We start from the raw sequence: 26,217 nt of genomic DNA on the forward strand, positions 1-26,217 counted from the left end.
TGTCTTACCGGAATTTTCATTCCTCCACCGTCCTTCCCTAGGCCCTCTCCTTTTTTCCAGCCCATCCTCTCCAACATCTTCCGACCTTTGTTGCTATCAGTAATTTCACTTTAAAGAAAATTGAAGTGATAACTGATTTCTAAAAGACTATGCAGGTTACATTTACAATAAATTAATCAAAAGTATATAGAAAACTGTCATTACCTAATAAAGATACACAAATTCTCCTACATATACTACTTAACAGAAAAGCACATTTTATAGCACCAAAGACACATGCAAGAATGTTTCTGCAGCAAATCTTATAATATCTACAAGCTGGAAATAACCCAGATATCTATCAATGGTAAATGTATAAATAAACTGTGGCATATTCACGTAAGAGATTATTATACAGCACTGAAAATAAAATATACTTGTTTTGCCCGAGATTGCGAATCCGAGAAACCACCGAGGAGCCGAGAAACCACCGAGGAGCCAATACCAATGCAAACACACGAGGGTTTATTTACAAGCTCGAGCCTGGGTCCAAGTATACCCGACACAGCGGAGCAGGGACTTGGACCCCGAGACTAAGAGGCATAGCAACTTTATAGGGGCCAGTGGTCAATGGGATACGCAGAAAGTTGCACAGTCATGCTGGTCCACTTGCAGGTGGCCTACTGAATTACATTTTACCCTAAAGTATCCATTTGAACTGGCCTATCACTGAGCTGATTTCCGATTAGGGTGTGCCCTGGGCTTGACTAGGGTGGGGCAGTGCTCGAAGCAATAAGCAGGTCTGCCTATCACTGAGCCGGATTTCCGATTAGGGTATGCCCTGGGTTTGACTACGGTGGGGCAGTGCCCTAAACAGGTCGGCACAAGGCGGATACAGCACAAAATGGAGTCAGTCCTGCTCTGCTTGTCCAGGGGTAGGGGATTTTTGTTAAATTTCCCGGGTCCCACATACCAAACAAAATAATGTTGTACGAAAAGATTATAGACACAAAATAAATACTGAATTATTCCATTTATTTAAAATTAAAAACAAACTAAATTAATCTGTTCCCACTGGAAGTCAGGAAAGGGGTTGCCTTTTGGGAAGACACAAGAATAGTGATCAAGAGGGGGCACTGGGAGGGTAGGTTCCTGGGGGTTACTGATCATTTTCTATTTCTTCACCAAGAGTGTGTATTCTACAATGGGTTTATCTTATGATATATTATTGATACTGATGCTTTTATTGGTGTACTTTTCTGTATATAAGTTATAAATCAATAAAAAAATAAAATGAAATAAAAATTATCATTCACTATTTGCATTTTGTTTTAGATTTTATGTTCTGCTATTTTAAGGATATTTTATGTTCCATCACCCTGTATTTTCAGTTCTAAAAATGTTAAATTAGCTCTTCAATAACAATAAGCCAAGCAGTGTCAGACCAATGTATTTCATTTTTTATTTATGCCTTCTAATTTAACTCTAATGCAATCATGTTTTCCAGTAATTACATCAAAAGTTTTGAAAAAAATTTGTCATGCTGCTTAGTATATCTAATTCATAATGCTGTATTTCATCAAAGCTGACGAATATAAGATGCACTGTTGTTTTATGTACCATTAAGAAAAAATTTCCGTCATACCTAACTAAAACTCTATCCAAGTAGTATATCTTAGAATTAATAAAATACATCTAATCAAAGTTTATGATTAGTTGTCAGTCTTACACAAAAAAATTCTAACTAAACTCTGAATTTATATTCTGAGAAAAAAAATGTAGCTAATATATAATTAAATGCAGAAAAATGGTCATATTGTATGGGCCTCAAAATTACATTTTTCATGTTATCAGTGCCACTTTACCAAAAGGAAAAAACTGAATCAAAGAAAAACAGTATTTCAGAGTCAACAAGAACATAGGTGAGTACTGAAATAATTATAAAAAGATCGCAGTCCCCCACCCCCTCAAAAAAACAAAAGAAAAAACAGTCCCTATTAATTTCTTACTAGCCCAACATTCTAGATATCTAGTATATAAAAATACGTTCACTCAGAGGCACCTGGGTGGCTCAGCTGGTTAAGTGTCTGACTCCAGATTTCAGTTCAGGTCATGATCTTGGAGTTGTGAGATTGCGCCCCACATCAAACTCTGCACTGAGCATGGAGCTTGCTTGAGGTTATCTCCCTCTTCCTCTCCCTCCCCCTGCTTGCATGCGCTCTCTTAAAAAAAAAGTGTTCGCTCAAATGGGCTAGAACATTAGCATGTGTACATATATCTAAGTATATAGAGAATGGAATTCTAATATTAGAGGAAAATGTAACTTAGATACAGTATTTCCATACTTTTATGAACCATTCCTTTAAAGGCTACTTATCAGAATATATAGTCCTATAAGTCTTATCACTCTACAAACGTGATTAGGGTACAAAGAATGTATTGAGCAATTAAAATTTAATACTTACAAATGAACAGATGCAGGAGCATCATCTCTTTGGAAAGTCCCTTCACTTCCAATCTGCTCCCTCCGTTTTCCAGCTCTATCTTTGTATTTTGGATTCTTCAATGCCTTTTCATCTTCATAGTCTGTATTCTTTATAAACATGAAATATTCATTGAAGAAAATTAAAGTGATACATAAAATGTACTGTCTATATATTTGCTTTACTTGGCAGATATGGTTCAATGTGGGCTCTATTAAAACAAATTAAAATAGACCATGATATAAATTAAGATAATTATATTAGAGTATGCTATTTTCATTCTATCTCCTTTAAAATGTTTATATTACTTCAAACTGTAGAACATAAACCATATATAGAAGATAAATCACATATAAATTGTAATGTGTAATCATAAAAAAATAATAGAGTGAAAATATAGTACAGTTTGACTTAATACTGTGTCTCATATTCTTGTGAACTGCCAGTATTCAAAGAAATATGCAGAACCCCTGAGTTTGGCAAAAAAATCTACTTTTCTCTAAGAAACTAAAAGTTCCAACAGACCTAAAATAGTTTGGTGTTATTCCTTAGGAGAGAAAAATGTATAAAGTGCTTAAAAAATGGAAAAGGGCAGGTACTCTCTTACTATGGAAATTATAATAGTTTTTTGCCTCAATGTAACTCCATTTATAGGATTAGTCAGCCACTCAAGAAATATTTACTGAATAACAAGTGTGTATGCAGAGAAACTTGTAATCCCAGAAGGTAGACACATCTGACCTTCAACATGTTACCATCTGACTGGTTCAACAAGAAAAGTAAGCACAAGATGCAGCAGTGGCCCAAAAGAAAGTAGTCAATTTAGCTTGGGGCTTCAGAGAAGGCTTCTCTTTCCTTTTATGACTTGTTGATCTTTATATAAATTATGACATTCACGGAAAGATGTTAGGGAATGCTAATACAATTCCGGGAAGTACCATAGAAGTTTTTACTTAATTTGTATCTTAAACGGAGAAGAAAATAAAGAACCACCAACCCTAATGGGCTTTCCTCCAAAAGGTGAGAGAGTTAAAACTTTAAGAAAACATTTTATTCTCAACCTGAATATCTTCTATTTTCCTCCCAAATTAGTCCCTCAACATTTTTTCTATTATGATTACTTGTAGTGTGAAAAATCACAAAAAATACAATTTTACAGAAAAATGTTACTTCGGCAGCATTTTTCCAACATCTTCATGAAGCATAAAAACTGCTGGACAAATCCACATAAGAATTCTAGAGTCCAGGGATGCCTGGGTGGCTTAGTGGTTGAATGTCTGCCTTTGGCTCAGGGTGTGATCCCGGTTTGGGGATCAAGTTCTGCATTAGGGTCCCTACGAGCCTGCTTCTCCCTCTATCTCTCTGCCTCTCTTTCTGTGTCTCTCATGAATGAATGAATGAATGAATGAATGAATAAATAAATAAATAATAAGTATCTTTAAAAAAAAAAAAAAGGAACTAGATTCCAGGGGCATCTGGCTGGCTCAGTCAGAGAAGCATGCAACTCTTGATCTCGGGATTATGAGTTCAAGCCTCACATTTGCTGTAGAGATCACTTAAGTAAACCAAAAAAAACCACCTGGATTCCATATCTAATTCTGTCATTTATCAGCTGAGTGACCCTTATCTTAGTTTCTCAAATGTAAACTGGAAATATTAATTACCTACCTGGTCTACTGATAGGACTAAATGGTAACCCTTTTTTAAACTGCTGTGATATAATTAAGATATAATAAACTACAGGGACGCCTGGGTGGCTCAGTGGTTGAGTGCCTGCCTCTGGCCCAGGGCGTGATCCCGGGAACCCAAGATTGAGTCCTGTATCGAGCTGCCTGCATAGAGCCTGCTTCTCTCTCTCTGCCTCTCTATGTCTCTCATGAATAAATAAATAAAATCTTTAAAATATATATAATAAACTACATATAAAGTACGTAATTACCTCTGAGATTTGTAAACATCTATGAAACCATCACCACAATCAAGATAGTAAATATATGCATCTCCCACAAAAGTATCTTCATCCTTCTTTGTAATCCATCCCTACAGAGCCGAACTTGCATCCTTCCTCTCTGGTATCCAGGCTACCCACTAATCTTTCTGTCACAATATGTTAGTTTCCTCTCCTAGACTTTGATGTAAATGGATGTATACAATGCATACTCTTGATGTATGGCTTCTCTCAGCATAAGTATTTTGAGGTTTATCCATATTCCAACCTGTATCATTATCCATGTTCCAAGCTGTATCAATAGCTCATGCTTTTTCTATGCTAAAGAGTATTTGACCATATAGATTTACCATAATTTGTTTATCCATTCATCATAGATACGTGAGTTTTTTCCTATTTCTGGTTACTAGAAAAAAAGCTGTTAATACCATAATGAAATATCACTTTCACACCGATGAGAGCAGGTAGTATGCAAAAGACAAGAATAAACCAGTGTTGGTAAGGATGTGGAGAAAAGTGAATCCTTGGGTACTGTTGGTGAGGACATAAATTAGTGCAACTACATGGAAAACAGAATGGAGGTTCCTCAAAAACTTAAAAAAGAAAATACCACAGGATCCAGGAATTCCACTACTGTGTGTATTTGCCCAAAGAAAATGAAAACACTAATTTGAAAAGATATATGCACTCCTATGTTTACCAGAGCATTATTTACAATAGCTCAGATATGGAAGCAGCCCTTGTGTCCATCAAGAGACGAACAGATAAAGATGTGGTGTGCACACGCACAATGGATTACTCAGTCATAAAAAATAATGAGATCTTGCCCTTTGTGAGAACATGGATGGACCAAGAGTTAGTATGCTAACTGAAATTAAGTCAGACAGAAAAATGCAATGTAACTTCACTTGTATATATAGAATCTGAAAAACAAAACAAACAAAAATTAGAAACAGACTTATGAATACAGAAAACAGGTGGTAGCTGCTAAAGGGGTGGAGAGGTGGAGGGTGGACAAAATAGGTGAAGGAGGTACAAACTTACAGTCATAAAATAAGTCACAGATAAAAACTATAGCATAGGGAATATACTCTATAATATTTTAATAACATTATATGGTGACAGACTTATTGTAAGGATCATGTAATGTATAGAATTATCAAATCACTATGCTTTCCATCTGAAACTGATGTAACATTGTATGGTAACTACATTTTGATCATAAAAAATAAAATTTTTAAAAAAAGGTTTTCAAAGAAAGAAAAAAAGCTGTCACGAACATTTGTTTATAAGTCTTCATATGAACATATGGTTTCATTTCTCTTGTGTAAATACCTTGGCGTAGAAAGGTGAATCACATGGCAGGCATACATTTAACTTTTAAGGAAACTACTATTTTCCCAAGCAATTGCACCACTTTACATTCTCACCAAGAGTATATGAAAATTCTAATTCCTTCACATGCCTACCAACACTTGACAGGGATTGTCTTTTTACCTAGTTCTAATTTGCAATTCCCTGGTAATACTGGACATCTTTTCATGTGTTTAGCTTCCATCTGTACAGGTGCATTGGTGAAGTGTCTATTCAAATCTTTTGTTCACTTTTAAATTATTTTCTTATTAATGGACAGAAGACATGAATAGACATTTTTCCAAAACAGAAATCCAGATGGCTAACAGACACATGAAAAGATGCTCAACATCACTCATCATCAGGGAACTACAAATCAAAACAATGAGATACCACCTCCCACCTGTGCAAACAACTAAAATTAATACAGGAAACAACAGATGTTGGTGAGGATGTACAGAAAAGGGAAACCCTCTAACACTGTTGGTGGGAATGCAAACTGGTGCAGCCACTCTGGAAAATGGTATAGAGATTCCTCAAAAACTTAAAAATAGAACTACCTTATGACCCAGCAATTGCACTACTAGGTATTTACCCAAAGGATACAAAAATACAGATTCGAAGGGATACATGTACCCTCAATGTTTATAGCAGCATTACCAACAATAGTCGAACTATGAAAAGAGCCCAAGTATCCATCAACAGATGAATGGATAAAGAAGAGGTGGTAGATATATACAATGGAGTATTACTAAGCCATCAAAAATAATGAAATCTTCCCGTTTGCAGCAACGTGAATGGAACTAGAGTATATTATGCTAAGTGAACTCAAATAAAGATAAAAATACCATATGATTTCACTTATGTGGAATTTATGAAGCAGATGACTATATGGAAAGGAAGAAAAGACAGAAGTAAACCATATGAGGCTCAACAACAGAACAAATGGAGGGCTGATGGAGGGAGGTGGGTAAGCAATGGGCTAAACAGGTATTGGGTATTAAGGAGGACACTTAGGACAAGCACTAGGTGTTATACCAGGTTAATCACTAAATTCTACTCCTGAAACCATTATTACACCATATGTTAACTAGAATTTAAATAAAATTCTGAGGGATCCCTGGGTGGCGCAGCGGTTTGGCACCTGCCTTTGGCCCAGGGCGCGATCCTGGAGATCCAGGATCGAATCCCACGTCGGGCTCCCGGTGCATGGAGCCTGCTTCTCCCTCTGCCTATGTCTCTGCCTCTCTCTCTCTCTCTCTCTCTCTCTCTCTCTCTCTCTGTGACTATCATAAATAAATAAAAGAAAAAAAAATAAAAAAAAAAATTCTGAAAAACAAGAAATGAATAAATAAATAAAAATAAATTGCTTCCTTAATGAATTTTGGGGTTTCTTTATAAAGTCCAGATATAAGATCTATGATTTTTGTCAGATATAGGATTTATAAATATTTTTCCAAGTCTGTGGCTTATCTTTTCATTCTCTTTTTAAGTAGGTTCTATGCTCAGTGTAGAGACCAATAAGGGGCTTGAACTCACCACCCTGATCAAGACCTGAGCTGAGATTGAAAGTAGGATGCTCAACCAACTGAGCCACTCAGGTGCCCCACATCTTTTCATTCTCTTAATAGTATCCTTGGAAGAATAGAAGTTTGGGAGGAAGTGTTATTTATTACTTTGCTCTTTTATGGATTCTGCTTTGGTATTTGATATCTTTAAAAAACAACCTGTATCTAACTTTTTAAAAAAGGTTTGCTTCTAGAAACTTTATGAAGTTTTAAATTTATATTTATGATCCATTTTGAGTTCATTTTTATACATGTTACAAGGTATAGATCAAAGTTCTTTTGTTTTTGCATATGGCTGTCCAAATGTTCTAGCACTCTTTGTTGGAAAAGGCCATCCTTTCTCCACCAAATTGCCTTTACACCTTTGTTGAAAGCCATATACATATTACCCCTCCCTTACACCTATGTATTTATCTGTGCAATCTATTTCTCAACTCATTATTTTGTTCTCCTGACCTATTCATCTTTATACCAATACTATACTGTCTTAATGTGGTTTATAAGTTTTGTCTTCCAAAAATGTTCTTCAATTAATCCATGTTTTTTAAAAACCAGAAATGACTATTTGAATATTGGGTATTATTATTTTTCTATTCCAGCCTCAACAGTTATTGAGGTAAATAGTAACCAACTAACAAAAATTACATAAATCTCAAAATCATTCTGAATAACTTATTTTTATATATCAAATGGACTATACAGATTAAAGACATTTTTACTCAAAACCAGACACAATTAACACATGTAACAATATTTAACACTCTTACCTGCAAACCATATTTTACTCGTATTTTCTTTAATTCTTTTCTCCTTTCCAACTCTTTTTCCTCCTTACTTAGTGCTGGACCAACTAAGGAAAAAGTGAGTTTGTTTAAAAAAAAAAACACTAAGTCTGGACAGATATTATATAGAATACTATTATTTAATAATAATAAATTAATACTATTCCATCTGCATACTAACTAAAAGTCCAAATAAACATTAATATAAAAGAATCTTTGGTTGTGGTTATGTTTTTTTTTTTTTTAAGATTTTATTTATTCATTCATGAGAGACAGAGAAAAAGAGAGAGAGAGGGAGAGAGAGAGAGAGAGAGAGAGAGAGAGAGAGGCAGAGACACAGGCAGAGGGAGAAGCAGGCTCCATGCAGGGAGCCCAACATGGGACTCGATCCCGGGACCCCAGGATCCCGCCCAAGCCGAAGGCAGGCACCAAACCATTGAGCCACCCAGGTATCCCCATTGTCCTTTCAATATTCTGGTAACTAAATCTACTTGGAAAGTAAACCAAAACCTGAAGATAATAGGAATGTTACTGTATAGATAACAAAAGAACACTGAACATCTTAATTTTCTGATATAGCAGAATTTCAAATGCAGAAATATCGCTAATTTTCCAAAGGAATACAGGCATATAAAGATCACTGAATCCAAGATTCACATTACTTTGTAATGTGCCATACTCATTTTCATAATCTGAGAAAACAAAAAATATAAAATGAACATGTATAGTTGGTATTTGAGGGGAAAATCTGATGTGAAAAAAATTACTTCTTACTGGTTCAAAGTTATCTATTTAAAATTTAAAAGCCTTTGATGAGCGGATTTAAGCAAGACAGCAACCTTTTACAGTGTTATTATAGAAAATAATGGAAAAAAAAAAAAGAAAAGAATGGCATATATACAGATGATACATCACTGAAACTATCAGGTAAGGGGTGCCTGGGTGGCTCAGTCAGTTGTGTCTGCCTTCAGCTCAGGTCATGATCCCAGGGTCCTGTGATCAAATTACACACCCGACTCCCTGCTCAGAAGGGAGTCTGCTTCTCCCTCTCTCTCTACCCTTCTCCCCTGCTTATGTTCTCTCTCTCAAATAAATAAATAAAAATCTTGAAGAATAAAAGAAGAAACAACTGTAAGAAGGAAAGCAAACATATTGGGGCACCTGGATGGCATCTGCCTTCAGCTCAGGTCATAATCCCAGGGTCCTGGGATCAAGACCCACATTAGACTCCCTGTTCAGCCGGGAGTCTGCTTCTCCCTCTTCTGCCCACCCACTGCTCAGGCTCGCTCGCTCGCTCTCAAATAAGTAAAATCATAAAAAAGAAAGAAAGAAAGAGGGCCTGCATGGCTCAGTCGGTTAAGTGTCTGCCTTCAGCTCAAGTGGTGATCCCAAGTTCCTGGGATAGGGTCCTGTGCCAGGCTCCCTACTCAGCGGGGAACCTCCCTCTCCTTCCTGAGTTTGCTCTCTCTCACTGTCTGTCTCTCCCTCTCAAATAAATAACATCTTAAAAAAAAAAAAAAAAAGGAAGAAAGATAACAAACATATCAACCAATAACTTTGAACACCCTGGCCTATTATTTTCTACACTATTATGTGACAGAGTTTAACTATGGATGACTTTTTCATATCCATAAATAGAAGTCAAAAGGAAACCAATCTTTACTATAATGATGTCACAATTACCCTTCACTTAGTTATCACAGCAGTGCTGCTTCCAAAGCCTATTAAAATGTATTAGCAAAAATAGCTAATGATTACCTTATGAGTCAGAGAACAATCTAATACTATAATAGCACAACTAAATTATTACACAGAAAAATCAACTAAAACAATAATCTACTAGCTTAAAAAAAATGAACTAAAATCATCGACTAGTCTAGGATTCAAATTTCAAATACGTGTCATTTCTTAATCTCACCTGATAATATTTACTGAAATATAAATATATCTCAATAGAGTATTATATTAATTAGATATGAAGCTGGTAGCTGATACTTTTTTAGAACACTCCAGTGAATTAAACAGAAAAGTTAGCATGCCTACATATAACAATATGTTTCACATACCAAAACATTCATCTTTCTTATCAAGACGAAGGTGAGCTCGCACTTGTCCTGGTTCACAGCCATCACAGGTATCACTGCCAGGGTGGATGTGAAAAGACAGTACAGTCTCTCCAATTTTCACTTCATCACCATGCTCAAGTACATAAGGGTCACATTTAGTTTTAGGCTAAAGGAAAAAATTACAAAACAGAAATCCAAGAGAGTTACGTAAGATTATTTTACATCTACCATAAGTAATGTCTGATTAAAATAAATACATATTTAGGATGGTTCTCAATGAGATAGACACACATATACACACACACAGCACACATTTCCACAACTTGAGGATGAAATAATGTTCAACCAGTGGAGAAGATACCTGAACTGAGCAACTTCTTTTATATTATCAAAACCCGCTAATCTCATCTCCATGCGTAATCCTAGAGAAATACCCAACCCAAACATCAAACAATCTATTACCAAAATGAATAACCATCACAGTCAAAAAGATAAAGTGTTAAGGGGCTAAGTGCGTATTTCCCTTTTTTTCCTCCTTTTCTCTGATAATTCAATTTTATTTCACTTTTTATTCTTACAGACTAAGGCCTCCCCCACTCCCTTCCATATATTTTCTTCCATGTATTATGTGCTAATAATAAGCACCTTGGTGTATGTTGGTGATAGAAGTTAACTGGATAGAAAAAAAACCTCTGTCTTCAAGAAGTACTCAGTTTAGCAACATTTCCATTAAACAAAATTTTTTTAAAAATACAAAAAAAAGAAGTGCCCTTAAAGTTACACTAACAATATTTACTCTGAATAGCTTTAAGATGCATTTATTACATAATTAGAAAATAAAACTCAAGAGTTAAGTATCCACTTACTATATACTTTTTTCAGCCCTTTCTGGGACTTCCTTTCCATGTAATACATTTGGGCTTGAATAGTAATCTGAATCAAATGATATGTATAACTACAGCCTTCAGGATTAAAAATTTCAGTTCATTTTTTAAAACTTATGTGTAAATAATTAATTTAATATATATACACTTACCTGAAGAATCTGTTTTCCATTAACAATTGTACCATTTTGACTACCTTGATCCACAAGGACATAACTTTGTAATTCATGGTCAAAATAAATTTCTGCATGAAACTTAAAAAAAAAAATTGAGGTAATTAAAAGTATAATACTTTTTATTTTTACACCACAGATAACTTCTCTCTCATAGAATATGATAGACTTAAGTCTCTGATAAAAAAAAGATAAAATAGTAAAAATTGAATTAAGTAAGCTCTATACCCAATGTGGGACTTGAACTCATGAGACCTCAAGATCAACAGTCTAAGCTCTACCAACTTTAGCCAGCCAGGTACCCCCAAATTTTACTATTTTTAATATTTTTTTTTACTGAATACATACAAAAGTACTACAATGCCTCTGGTAGAAATGTGAGGGCTACAGAAGAAAAAGTCACCTGTAATTCCACCCACTACTGCTATTAATAATTTAGTGTCTCCTATTTTCTTTTATAATATAATTGAGATTATACTATATAAACAATTTGAAATTATTTTTTCAGCTAATAAAAGTATTGGTCTTTATCATTTAAAATTCTTTTTTTTTTTTTTTTAATTTATTTATTTTTTTTTTTTTTATCATTTAAAATTCTTAATACAGAAAGTGATTTCAAACATTCAGGATGAACTTTTTTTTTTAAACATTCTATTTTTTAAAATAATCTCTATACTTAACATGAGACTCAAACTCACAACCCCGAGATCAAGAGTCATGTGCTTTACTGACTGTGAGCCAGCCAGGTGCCCCCTCAAGGTGAACCTCTCAGAGCAGTTTTCCAGATTTTCAACACTCAGGACTAATCATTCCCTCCTTGCTCCACAGTACTTTGTTTACGTAACAATTACACTATACAAAGTTACTTCATCTGTGATAGTCATTGTATGGCTCACAATTACCGCTTCTATTACATTTTTGCTTATTATTCAGTACATAATACAGACCCTCACATATAATGGGCATATATACTCAGTACATGTCTATCTGATTGGATAAAGAACTGCAGACATGTAATTTACAATTTCATAATACACTGCTGTAGGAATGTAAAACTGCGTACCTGCTTTAGAAGGGTATAGCGGTTCCTCAAAAGGTTAGAAAGAATTACCGTAGGACCCAACAATTCTACTTTTAGGTATATATTGAGAGTAATGAAAACATACACTCAAAAACTTGTATGTGAACGTTCATAACAGCATTATTCTTCGTAGCCGAAGAGTAGAAACAATTCAAATGACAACCAATCGATAAACAAAATGTAGTATATCCATACACTGGTGTTATTATTTGACAATAAAAAAGAAATGAATGAACCTTGAAGACATATTAGGTGAAAAAGCTAAGTAAAAACGAATACATTTTATGCGATTCCATTTCCATTACATGCAGAACAGGCAAATCCACAGAAGTGGAAAGGATACTGTGGTTACCTAGGGCTATGGAAGTTGAAAGGAAAAGGGGAGTGACTATTACTATGTTTCTTCTAACTGTGATGAATATGTTCTGAAATGGACTGTGATAATGGCTACACAATACTAAATACACGAAAAACCTTTGAATTATACACTTTCAATGCATAAATTGTATATGGGATGTGGACTGTATCTCAATGAAGTTGTTCTTAAAATTTTTCATAAATAAACTTATTTTAAAGTGTTCCAAACACACAAAAGAATATACTGAACTGGTCTACCCATGACCCAGTGTTAGTAAATTTTGCTATATTTGCCTCAGATATTTATTTATTTGATTTTATTTGACAGAGTTTAAGCAGGTGAAGGGCAAAAGGAGAGGGAGAGAGAATCCCCAGCAAATTCCATGCTGAATGTGGAGCCCAACATGGGGCCCAACCTCAGGACCCTGAGATCATGACCTAAGCTGAAATCAAGAGTCAGACACTTAACCAACTGAGCCATCCAGGCTCCCTTGTGTCAAATATTTGAAAGAAAAATTATTCATGCACGTTTAATTCATGCTATCCATACCACACCCTTTCCAAAGGGTTGATATTTAATTATGATGCATCTCTTTATTACTTTCAGCCCATATGTATGCATCCATAAACAATTCACATTTATTTTACTTGGTTTAGAACTTGACATAAATGGTAATTACAATATATGAATATTTTCTTGAGATGTAATTTATATACAGAAAATTCACAGGTCTTAAATTTATAGTTTGATAAGTTCTGACAATCATGTGCTACTGTATGTATTTCTTTTATTTAGCTTCTTTGGCTTAATATTAATATTGTGAGGTACATCCGAGGTACATCCAGTTGTGTACAGTTTTGCCATTCTACTAAATGGTAAATCCACTGTACAGATTCTGCTACATATTTTTCTTCTGATGAACATTCAGAAAACCAAAAAGACGACCTTATTTTTTTTTTTTTTTTTTTTTTAGATTTTATTTGTTTATTCATGAGAGACAGAAAGAGAGGCAGAGACACAGGCACACAGAGAAGCAGGCTCTCCACAGGTAGCCAGATGTAGGAGTCAATCGCAGGACCACAAACTGAGCCAAAGGTAGACACTCAACCACTGAGCCACCTTTTAAGATGTTTCTTTCAACATTCTTATACATTCAACCTTCTTGTAGACAATGCAAGGGTTCTTTGGGGGTATATTCTTAAGAATGAAAGTGCTAACTCATAGTATGTGCAAATCTTAAACTTTATTAGATAGTGTTGTATTGTTTTCCAAAGTGGTTGTACCAATTTATATTCCCAAAAGCAATCTATAAGAATTCTTGTTGCTCTATATAGCCTTAAACAACATTCGGTATTGTCAGAATCTTCAGTTTTTGTAAGCATAACGTGTGAAATTAAATCTCATTATCGTGATTTTAATTGGCATTTCCCCAATTACTACAAAGACTGAAACCTTTCCTTATATTTATTAGCCACATGGATTTCCTCTTCTGTAAATTCTCTTTATGTTCTTTGTACATTTCTTTCAATTGGGTTCTTTAGAATAACAATATCAAAGCATTTTATTTAAATGAAACGATTTGTTTCAAGCTTTTGACTTGAAACCTTATTCCATAGAACTGTTCTAAATTATGCTCTTAACAGTGATATTTAATAATTATGACAAATGAAAACTGACATCTTGACTTCATTTGTATTTCTTAAAATTTTTAGAAAGACTGAATGGTTTTCATATAGTAATGATATCCTCTGCATTGTGAATTATTTGTCCTTTGCTTACTTACCTCTCAGTGTCACAGTGAAGTCTGAAAAAATGAATTTGTATGAGATTTTAGAACTTAAAAGATATATATTTTGTCATATTTGTCTTACTGTCATAGTCTGCCTTTTTTTTTTTTATTAAGTAAACTCTACCTCCAACATTGAACTCAAACTCACAACCTCAAGATCAAGGGTTCTATATTCTACTGACTGAGCCAGCAGATGTCCCACATAGTTTTCGTTTTAAATTTGTTTAACATAACAAGAACTTCAAACTTAAATTATTCAAAATTATCTTGTCTTCTGTTATTTTTTTCCATTTTTTTTAAACTTAGAAGGTATTTCCCTATCCAGGGATAGGAGATTCTATTTTCCCTTAATAGTAATATAAAGTATCTGGGATTTCTTTATCTAATTTTTTTCAACTACCTGAATATGTGATATATTATCAAACTGATTTCACACAGTAACAAACCATTTACCCCAGCACCGAATACCTTAGTCTAAAAGAAAGATCAGTGACAGCCCGGGTGGCTTTGCGGTTTGGCGCCACCTTCAGCCCAGGGCATGATCCTGGAGACCCAGGATGGAGTCCCACATCGGGCTCCCTGCATGGAGCCTGCTTCTCCCTCTGTCTGTGTCTCTGCCTCTCTCTCTCTCTATGTCTCTCATGAATAAATAAAATCTTAAAAAAAAAAAAAAAAAAAAGATCAAGCAGAAATGCCACCACAAAACTACCTATATTTTAGACGGAACTGCTATTTAAATAATAGCCGGGATTGGGGGGGGGGGGGGGGTGGCGAGACACCTGAGTGGTTCAGTCGGTTAAGTGTCTGCCTTTGGCTCAGGTCATGATTCCAGGGTCCTGGGATGGAGCCCCATGTCTGGAAACATGCTCAGCAGGGAATCTCCTTCTTCCTCTCCCTCTATCCTTTTCCCCTGCTCATGTGTGCTCTCTCTAGCTCTCTCTCAAACACATAAATAAAATCTTAAATAAATAAATCACAGAGTGGATTTTCTTTGGAGGCAGAAGAATCAAAGGTCATAGTAAAGTAAAAAAGCAAGATAATTTGGTCCATTAGGATTATGAAAAGTTCCTTCCTTCTGAATGAGTTGAGACAAAGTAAAAATAAGTGGACTTTCAAACTATAATGGAAAACAAATTTCATCCCCAAAAGACAAAAATCACATAAAATATATACTTTAGATCCATATTAGTCTATTAAATAGAAGCAAAATGTGGATGATGAAAGGTCAGAAAAAGAGAAAGATAGCCACCGAAAAGAGAGGTAGAAAAGTACAGAAAATACAGTAAAAAAAAAGATAAATAGCAAGTATAAAGAATCTCAGTAGCAAAATCTTGTTTTCTACTGGTAACTAAAGTTGTGACTCTGCTCTTACTGTTTGTTTTAAAAACCCAAGTATTCTTTTCCCTGAAACCATTAGAGAAGCAATTAAGAAAAGCTATAAATGGAGATTCTTGGGTGGTGGACAGATGGTTTTTGAGTTGTAAAATACTCTGGACTCAACAGTAACCATCTAATAAAAGAGCCTGAACCCCGGTGTGATTCATTTTTGAACTGCCACATCAAGCACATTTGTTTTACTCAATAAATATTTGTTAAATGGGTATTACTTTAATACTTAATCCACATTTCCATTCCTGCTCCAGACTGTTAAAAATTAAATATCATTTTGTTTACTCAAATTTTGATAAAGAATTATTCTCTCAAGCAATGGAATAAACAAATCTGAATTGTTTTCATTTCCTTACTACCTGGACTATTAAACTTTGTAATAAATGAAAAAGTCCCTAAGCTTTCTGTTATAATATGAATTTATAAAATCCTATCTAGGGTGCTATATTTGAGGAATCAAAGATCTTACCTTACTAACACCAACTTCAGGGATTCGGAGAGTATGCTCCATATCTTTTTCTCTGCAGAGTTAAGTAAATTGTCTTTAATAATTTTTGAACCATATATAGATTAAGCACTCAAAGTTAACACAGAAATGATATTAAGATTTTGTCACTGTTTTAAAAGATAATGTTAAAATGCAAGTCCCTCTATCACCCTAAGTCGTTTCCTTAATCCTACTCTAAATGTCCTGTTTGAAAGAAGTCCCAGGATTACTTTTAATTTTGTATACATTTACTCTAGGTTAATAATAAACATCCAAGGGTGCCTGGGTGACTCAGGCAGTTAAGAGTCCAACTCTTGGTTTCCATGATCTCAGGGTCATGAGATTAAGCCCTGAGTCAGGCTCCACACTCAATAAAGAGTCTGCTTGAGATTTTCTCCCTCTGCCCCTCCCCCTACTCATATGCTGTCTCTCTCTCTCTAAATAAAAACCTTTATAAAAAAAAAATAACATTAAATATCCAGTGAGATAGCATATCCTTTGTACTAACATCTATCATTTATTCCAGATCTGTTGACTACATTCCCACTTCCATTACTACATGTAAAAGGACCATACTATTCTCCAAGAATTTAAAGCTAAGATATTAAATAGAATATGATTTAAGGATAAATTTTCTTTCCCATTGGGAAGTAATGATATTATCCTACTCATGATTAAAACCTACCTTTCTACCAAGCTGGTTATGAGTTACAAAGGGGTAAAAGAAACAGAGGATGGGGATTAAATACTTGACAAACACTAGATTTAACTAATTTAAACCTTCAAAGGGCAATTCAAAAAGTAAGAAAATGACAAAATCTCTGTGACAAAGACAAGCCTCAACAATATTTTCTGAGTAGGAGAAAGAAGAACATGGATGTCATTCAGTGTCTGCCTATTCAACAAATACCATGCACATTTTATGATAACTGCTTGAAGAATATATAATCCACTGGAATAAGATAAATACACATAGTAATAATAAACATTTTTACCTTCCAATTGTAGCAGGGTTTACAGCTGTAATGATAAAGAGTGATCCTGTCTGCAACACTGGTGATCTAATAACAATTACTCTAATACATGGGGGCCAAATTTTTTCTTCATCTGCTAAAGAAAAAAACGGGTAAGTATTAATTCAAAAGCTACAGAAAAAATTTCTAGACAGGAATACAAAGCATCCATAAAATAAAATGTATTGAGGGGTGCCTAGGTGGCTCAATCGGTTTAGCACTTGACTCTTGATTTCACCTCAGGTTGTGATGTTAGGTTTGTGAGATCAAGCCCTGCATAGGGCTCCACACTCAGCACGGAATCTGTTTGTCCCTCTTCCCCTGCTCCTCACCCATCTCCCACCCAGTCTCATGCTCACTCTCTTGCTCACTCAAATAAAAGTCTTTAAAAAAAATTATATATCAAAAATCTTAAATTCTTTTTGAAACAACCTTCTAAAATTCTGCTAGATGACATACATAATAAGTAAGGTTTTGGCACTTATCAATTTAGAGTGATCAAACTAAAGATATTTAGCATCTACAATTACAAAATAATTCTTTTTTAAGATGTTGGAATTTGAAAAGAATTCAAAGAATTTTTATATTAACTTAGAAAAACTGAGTTGCCCTTAAAAAAAAAAGTGAGTGGGGGATCCCTGGGTGGCTCAGCAGTTTGGTGCCTGCCTTTGGTCCAGGGTGTGATCCTGGAGTCCTGGGATCGAGTCCCGCGTCGGGCTCCCGACATGGAGCCTGCTTCTCCCTCTGCCTGTGTCTCTGCCTCTCTCTCTGTGTGTCTATCATGAATGAATAAATAAAAATCTTTAAAAAAAAAAAAGTGAGTGAAACGCATCACTGCATCAAGAACAAAATAAGCTCGCTCAGGAGGATCCCTGGGTGGCTTAGCAGTTTGGTGCCTGCCTTTGGCCCAGGGCGCGATCCTGGAGTCCCGGGATCGAGTCCTGCGTCAGGCTCCCAACATGGAGCCTGCTTCTTCCTCCTCCTGTGTCTCTGCCTCTCTCTCTCTCTCCTTCTCTGTGTCTATCATAAATAAATAAATACATACATAAATAAATAAATAAATAATAAATAAATCTTTAAAAAAAATAAGCTCACTCATATAACCTAATATGAAAGTATGTCTTTATGACCTCAAGCTAAAAAAAATGTAAGATTTGGAGCACCTGACCGACATAGTCGGTTGAACATCCAACTCGGTTTCACCTCAGGTTGCAATCTCAGGGTTGGGATATCAAGCCCTGCATCAGGCTCGACAATCAGTGCAGAATCTGCTCCAGATTTTCTCTCTCCCTTCTCCTCTGCCCCTTCCCCTACTCTTTCTTTCTCTAAAATAAATATTTTTTTAAAAATATAAGATCTACCATAATATCTATGTAGCTGAATTCATGGACTACACTTTTTATTTCTTTTAAAGATTTTATTTATTTGAGAGAGCGAGCAAGGGCAAGGTAAGCGGTAGAGAGAGATGGAAGCTCCCCTCTAAGCAAGGAGCCTGATGCAGGGCTCTCCAGGATCATGACCTAAACCAAAGGTAGATGCTTAACCAACTGAGCCACCCAAGCACCCTCAGACTACACTTTTTAAAGGCAATTTACTTTTTCACCTCAATTACAAAAGTGGACTACAAATATCTAATCTACGAAAATAGCCTTAATAGATACTTCAGAATGTATGTAACTTGTTTTTGTTCATTGATTAGGCCAGGCCATTCAATGCAACAGAACTTTAAGATCCAAGTACTGTTTATTAAAATCCTTCCTTCTAAAAATAACCACAGTGATATTGGTGACCACTTTGCTGGTAGCTAACATAATTTTCAACAATGTCATTAAAATAATCAGTTTAAAAGTCAGTTTATTTTTGGCAGATACATTATATGAGTAAGTAACATTTTAAACTCTGTTGCTCTTTTACAATGAACAGACTGGGTTATTTACAGAAAATTAAATAATAGTTATTTACTCACCTTCATCCTCAGAATCTTCCGCAGTTACATTGTCTTCACTGGTAATGTCTTCATCGTAACTGTCCTCTGTCTGAGAGTCTGTAATTTCACCTTCTTCTGGCTCACTATCAGTCTCCATGATTTTCTCATCTTTAAAAGACGTTGAATTATAAATGCTTTCATTAAGAGAAGATTCTGTAGTCTTTCCACTAACTGAAACAGTAAATTTGGGGGGACTGTTTTTGTAATGAACGTCTATTTTAGCCTTCTTCTTCACATTTGCAAAATCTTCTCCCTCACTGCAGCTTATATGTTCAACACTGGATGCTTTTTGATCCTCTGAATTCCAATCCTGGAATGACAAAGATGTAGAGGGGGGAACAGGGGAAAATATCTTAAACATGACCATCTGCTAACATTTAATGCTAAATGTTTCAACGAATTAGTGAAGACATATATACAACATTATATATGAAATATCAATAGCTATTACCTATATCTCCTCTTCCTCTGTTCCCTTTCTTGATGACATTACCATCCACTTATCACTCAAATCAAAAATCTTATAGTTATGTTTGACATTCCCTTAACTACCACATGGAATCCGTCACCAAGTGATACAGACTATTTTTATAGTTTATCCCAATTCTCCTTATCTATTCCCTAACTGTCCCAGTACAGGCCCTTATCACATATTGCTTGGAACATGTGATAGCCTAAATCATTTCTGTCCAATGAAAATATAATGCAAGTCATATACATATACTCCAAAATTTCCTAGTAATCATTAAAAAGGTAAAAGTAGGCGAAATTCATTTTATCTACCCAGTATTTATAAAATATTATCATGTATTATATACAAATACGTTAATCACTCTAAAATTATTAATGAAATACTTTATGTGGATTTTCTATACTAAGTCTTCAAAATTGAGTTTACTAGTTTATACTTACAAAACACTGTATTTAGGACAAGCCTCATTTCAAGTGCTCAACAGCCATGTTTAACTAGTGGCTGGCTACCTTACTGGATAGTGAATGCCTAGAGAATATATTTATCCTAATTTTTTTTTTAACTTTTAACCAATAATCAAGTCAAAATCAGCTTTAATTACAACAGTGATTTAAAGATCCAGATGTGGAAAAAAAAATTTAAAAATAAAGATCCAGATGTGGGGCACGGATGGCTCAGATGACTAAGCGTCTAACTCTTGGTTTTGGCTCAGGTCATCTCATTGATTGTGGGATTGCGCCCCGAAGTCTGGTCCACACTCAGCACACCCTTGGCCCTCCTCCAACTTGCACTTACATGTGAGTGCACTCTCTTAAAATAAAACAATAAATCTTTAAAAAAAATAAAATAATAAAATAAAATAAAAAATAAAAAATAAAAAAAATAAAGATCCAGATGTACCTAATGTAGCAGAGCTACAATTTCACTAAAATTTAGTACTTTCATAGAATTGGTCTGATTATACAAAACAGTTGAAGGTATAGATGAATCAGTTACATCTCTTTTATTCTAAAACTCCAAATTAGGGGGCATAAGTCTTTTATTATTTATGATACATGTGTGCGGTGGCATATAGGACAAATAAACAAATCTATTATTTTGAATCAAGAGTTATTTTCCTTTTTCCTATGCTTTGTAACATACTCTGAATTTTCTTTCTACCTAAAGCAACACAATGAAGTGAATTAGTATGGTCTTGTCACTTTATAAAATATGAGAGCATCCTAAGCACATATTTTTAACAGCAGCATAAATTCAGTTTGGAGACCAGCTAAATACTCACAGTGTGATATATATGCTCCCAGCAATACAAACTCATCAAGGGCCAGAACAAGGACAATAAGCTGAAAAAATATGAGGAGCTTTAAAGTCCACTGTGAATTACAGGTAAAAATTTCCCTATCTATATATTCTTTAAAAAAAAAAAAAAAAGGTGTGTGTGGGGGGGGATACCTGGGTGGCTCAGTGGTTGAGCATCGGCCTTTGGCTCACATCGTGATCCTGGGGTCCTGGAATCAAGTCCCACATCGGGCTCCCCAAGGGAGCCTGATTCTCCTCTGCCTATCCTATGTCTCTGCCTCTCTCTGTGTGTCTCTCATGAATAAATAAAAACTTAAAAAAAAAAAAGCAGTTTCCAATCTCATATATTTTATTATAATTACTGATTATAAGACAACATATGTGGGCGGGGGGAGGGTAAAGGAGTGAAAATGCCAGAGGTGGTACTTAAAAACCATCTACCAGAATGTTAGATAAATATTAAGAGAGAAGAAAGGGGTTTATTTGTGGGCATTGAGGCATATATGCATATTTCAAGTTATTTACACCAATCTCTTTCCACATACCTCCACTTGCAAAGACTGAGGTTCAAGAGTATCTTTAAAAAAAAAGATAAGGAAGTCTTAAATGGTCTCCCATGCTTCACAGCTACCTTTTAGAATATTTGGGGAATTCTCAAAATCCCATCAGGATTTTTAAGTCCCTATCCTAGAGTTCACATATTTTTGAAGACGGATGGTAAAGATCAGCAGTCATGAGAACCTGGACTAAAATCTCACCAAACACTTTCAAATTTCATTCTCTAGTTTGTCAAAAAAAGTCATTTAAGGTCCCTATATGTTTTCTATTGCTAGACAGGACTTTACAACCTATCCTTTCAAATAGTTCAACTACCAGAAACAGAAAGAAGTCATTAAAACAGAGGTCTCGAAAGCACACTGAAAAATCATTTTTAGTGTTTAATTACACTCTTTTCTATTCCTAGGTACATCAATGAAAATAAGAGAAATACAAACAAATAAATACAGTAAATTCAGAAGAAACCTAATTCCATATGTGAACTTTAGTATTATACATTTTAAAAACTCTTTGACTAAGAGAAACACAGGACATGAAAATTTAAGAGTGAAGTATATAGTACTTACAATTCACAAAATGCCAATATAACAAATAAGCCTCCTCTCCTGCATATAAACCACCAACCTTATCTGTTTAGGGACTACACATAAGAACAGCGGTAACATTTTTTTATATTTTCCTTCTTTAAATTTAACCCTATATCATAATCATTTTTAAAATTCTCCCAAATCTTTATAAACTACCATTTTAAGGCCTAAAGAATGCTTTTTTGATTATATATACTATCTTTCTCTTAACCAGTATCTTGTAGGCCATTTGAATTCTTAATTTTTTTTTTTAAATTTTTATTTATTTACGATAGTCACAGAGAGAGAAAGAGGCAGAGACACAGGCAGAGGGAGAAGCAGGCTCCATGCACCGGGAGCCCGATGTGGGATTCGATCCTGGGTCTCCAGGATCGCGCCCTGGGCCAAAGGCAGGCGCCAAACCGCTGCGCCACCCAGGGATCCCTGAATTCTTAATTTTATTCTGTTCTTAAAAATATTGCTATAGGGACGCCTGGGTGGCTCATTGGTTGTGCCTGCCTTTGGCTCAGGGTGTGATCCTGGAGACCGGGGATCGAGTCCCATATCGGGCTCCCTGCATGTGCAGGGATGTGCAGGGATGTGCAGGGATGTGTCTCCCTCTGCCTGTGTCTCTGCTTCTCTATGTCTCTCATGAGTAAATAAATAAAATCTTAAAAAAAAAAAAATTGCTATATAACTACACACGGGCATTTTTCTTTCTTTGGATTTTTTTAAGAGATTTTATTTATTTATTTTAGAGACAGGGCATGTATGCACACACAAGCAAGGGAAGGGGCAGAGGGAGGGGATCTCAAGTAGACTCCATGCTGAGTACAGAGTCCAACATGGGGCTCGATCTCACAACCCCAAGATCATGACCTGAGCTGAAATCAAGTTGGATGCTCAACTAAGCCACCAGATGCCCCTCTCCTTGGATTTTTAAAAAAATTACCTGAAATGAGATTTTTCAGTTAAAAAAGATGAACATGTTTACGATTATTGATACAAAGGGCCAATCTATTTTCCCGAAAGACACCAAGGGTAAGCAATGGGCTCTTGGTTTCAGATGGCATTGTGATCTCAGGGTCATGGAATCAAGCCCTGCATCGGGCTTCCCGCTATGCAGGGAGTCTGTTTGAGGATTCACTCTTCTCCTTCTGCCTCTCCCCCTGCTCGCTCTCTCTAAAATAAATCATTAAAAGGCAGTGGGGGGGGGGCAATCTGGGTGGCTCAGGGGTTGAGTGTCTGCTTTTGGCTCAGGTTTGTGATCCTGGGATTGAATCCCATATTGGGTTCTCCGCAAGGAGCCTGCTTTTCCCTCTGCCTATGTCTCTGCCTCTCTGTCTCGAATAAAAAAAAAAAAAAAAAAAAAGGACACCAATTTCCACTTTTTTTTTTTTTTTTTTGAGATTTTATTTATTTGACAGGGAAGGAGAGCACAAGCAGAAGAGGGAGCAGCAAAAAGAGGGAAATAGAGAAGTAGGCTCCCCACAAAGCAAGAAGCCCGATGTGGGGCTTGACCCCAGGATCATGATCCAAGCCAAAGGCAGGTGTTTGACTGAGCCACCCAGGTACCCTGACATCAACGTATTGATTGAGGGTCTGACTGCTCTTCTTCCAAATTATGTAACACATGAGTATTTTATCTGCCCTAAATCTACCTCCTTCAAATGTTAAGAAATTCTTTCTACTTCTACTAAGAATTTGTGAAAAAGTCCATCTTTGCCACATCTGAATGTTCCTTGGTTGACAGGTTCTGGTATCTTAACTTAATGGGTATGTCTGAAATACAGCTACTCAATGATAATTTTTGGTTTCATCAAAAACTTTGACAAATTATTGTATCATTATTAGGTATATTTTTTAAATTATGAAGACATTACCTTTTCCTCATTTGCTAAAGAAGAATCTGGATCCTTTCTTTTCTTCTTCAATTTTTTATCCTTACTTTGTTTTGTGCCACAAGTCTGATAAGGTTGCAAATCGACTCGAGAATGAAATTGGTATCGACCACTTTCCACATCACAGTAGTAATATATTCCAGTGGAAGGATCATAATATAGTTGATTTTCCTTTCAAAGTCAAGAAAAAAGTTAAGTTCCAGTCAGATGATAAAATAAAATTTAAAAATAAACAACAGAAATGTCAAATATATTCAAAAATAGTAAATGTTTCTTTCTTTTAAGAACTCTATTTTCTGAAGATAATGAGTAAAGACAGAATGAAAAATGCTTCTAAGTTTCCAAAATACTTACCATTCAATATTTGCTCTAATTTTCCTAGTATAAAAAATGAATACATTCGAATATTAACTTGAAGCTCATGAAAATGCCAATATTTTGCCATTTTCATACTTAAGAGAAACAGCAATTTCATATGGTTCAACTTGATACATTAATGAAAATGGTAACAGAATACCTTTTTAGAAGTCATGAAAACTAAGGCATGCATCAGAAAAAGCTGACTATATAAAAGTAATTCCAGACTCATTATCCTTATGATTACACAATAATGATTTGGTAGTATAAACACCGCCCCTCCAAACTCTCCTCTCCATGTATAAAACAAATATTTGCCTTTTAGTGCTCATGACTAAAAGCCCCAAAGAAAAATTCAAAAATAAAATTAAGCTCATAAATACATTGTATATAAAGAAATTGATAAACAACTATCTTCATTAATTCTACTCTAAGTAATGAAATAAGTGAAAGAACCATGCAAAAATGAATTTTGGCAAATTATGGATTAAAAACTAGAAAAAAGACATCTGCATTTATTTGATAATGGCCTATACTGTATAACCAAGATTTAATTCAACAGTCTTTATTTTTATTTACTTCATAAATCCATGCAGATCAGACCTGGAAAAGTTTTATGTTATACTAAGGTTAAGCAACTAAAACTGCCTGGAAAAGAGTATTTTTCTGTTGATATTACTATAATTTATTGTCTTTAATTCACTTTGCAGGTCTCTTACAAAAATATTTAGAATTCAATCTCTAGGGATCCCTGGGTGGCGCAGTGGTTTGGCGCCTGCCTTTGGCCCAGGGCGCGATCCTGGAGACCCGGGATCAAATCCCACGTCAGGCTCCCGGTGCATGGAGCCTGCTTCTCCCTCTGGCTGTGTCTCTGCCTCTCTCTCTCTCTCACTGTGTGCCTATCATAAATAAATAAAATAAAATTAAAAAAAAAAAAAAAAAAAAAAAAAGAATTCAATCTCTACTATAACTAAAAAATTGAATGGAAGCTTTCTAATCTTTACTATTAATGATACTAAAACTTTACAACTCTAACATGTTTAATCTCTTACCTCTTTCAGTCCAAAACACATTTTCAAAAATATATTATATTATATATATATTTATATTATATATATTGGAATTATATATATTGGAATAATTGGAATATATTATATATATTGGATTATATATATTATATTATATATATATTTATATTATATAAAAATATAATATATTATATTATATTATATTATATTATATAAAAATTAATTACAATAAAATGAAAACTAGTTAAATAAGGACAAAACAATGAAGTACCTAATTTACTGAAACATATAATCAAAAAAAAAAAAAAAACATATAATCAGCAAAATATAACTAACCATTTACAGAAGAAATGTCAGGAGGAAAGCTACAGAAAGGAAGGTATGAGAATGATGAAAACTAATATCATACACTTGTATAAACTCTGTATTTTCCTCAAAACCAATTAAATAATAGCTATTCTTTGTTTTGTTTTTAAAGATTTTATTTATTTCTTCATCGGGGGGGGGGGGGGGGGGCAGAGACACAGGCAGAGGGAGAAGCAGGCTCCATAAAAGGAGCCCGACGTGGGACTCGATCCCAGGTCTCCAGGATCACACCCTGGGCTGAAGGCAGCGCTAAACCGCTGAGCCACCAGGGCTGCCTGCTATTCTCTTTGGTAACAGGAGTTTAAACATTAATTTTCTGGGAATTAATTA

The 26,217-nt window shown here is 35.0% G+C and overlaps 1 protein-coding gene across 6 annotated transcripts in view; it reads right to left on the reverse strand.

Annotated features, from left to right (window-relative positions):
• Positions 1–26,217, reverse strand: part of AGGF1 (angiogenic factor with G-patch and FHA domains 1) — a 55,257-nt gene that overhangs the window by 22,680 nt on the left and 6,360 nt on the right. For 5 of the 6 annotated variants that reach the window (XR_011997057.1, XM_025998274.2, XM_025998273.2 and 2 more), the window contains exons 5-13: positions 24,119–24,307; positions 19,320–19,650; positions 17,336–17,450; positions 16,323–16,374; positions 11,216–11,317; positions 10,180–10,345; positions 8,099–8,181; positions 2,445–2,572; positions 9–108 (exon numbers count right to left, since the gene is read on the reverse strand). Coding sequence is in view for 5 of the 6 variants with exons in the window: in XM_025998274.2 (XP_025854059.2) it covers positions 9–108; positions 2,445–2,572; positions 8,099–8,181; positions 10,180–10,345; positions 11,216–11,317; positions 16,323–16,374; positions 17,336–17,450; positions 19,320–19,650; positions 24,119–24,307 (1,266 nt within the window). In the remaining variant the exon portion in view is untranslated. The remainder of the gene's footprint in view (positions 1–8; positions 109–2,444; positions 2,573–8,098; positions 8,182–10,179; positions 10,346–11,215; positions 11,318–16,322; positions 16,375–17,335; positions 17,451–19,319; positions 19,651–24,118; positions 24,308–26,217) is intronic. The other variant, XM_025998276.2, reaches the window with a different exon arrangement.

The sequence above is a fragment of the Vulpes vulpes genome, chromosome 14 (genome assembly GCF_048418805.1).
Source record: "Vulpes vulpes isolate BD-2025 chromosome 14, VulVul3, whole genome shotgun sequence".
NCBI lineage: Eukaryota > Metazoa > Chordata > Mammalia > Carnivora > Canidae > Vulpes > Vulpes vulpes.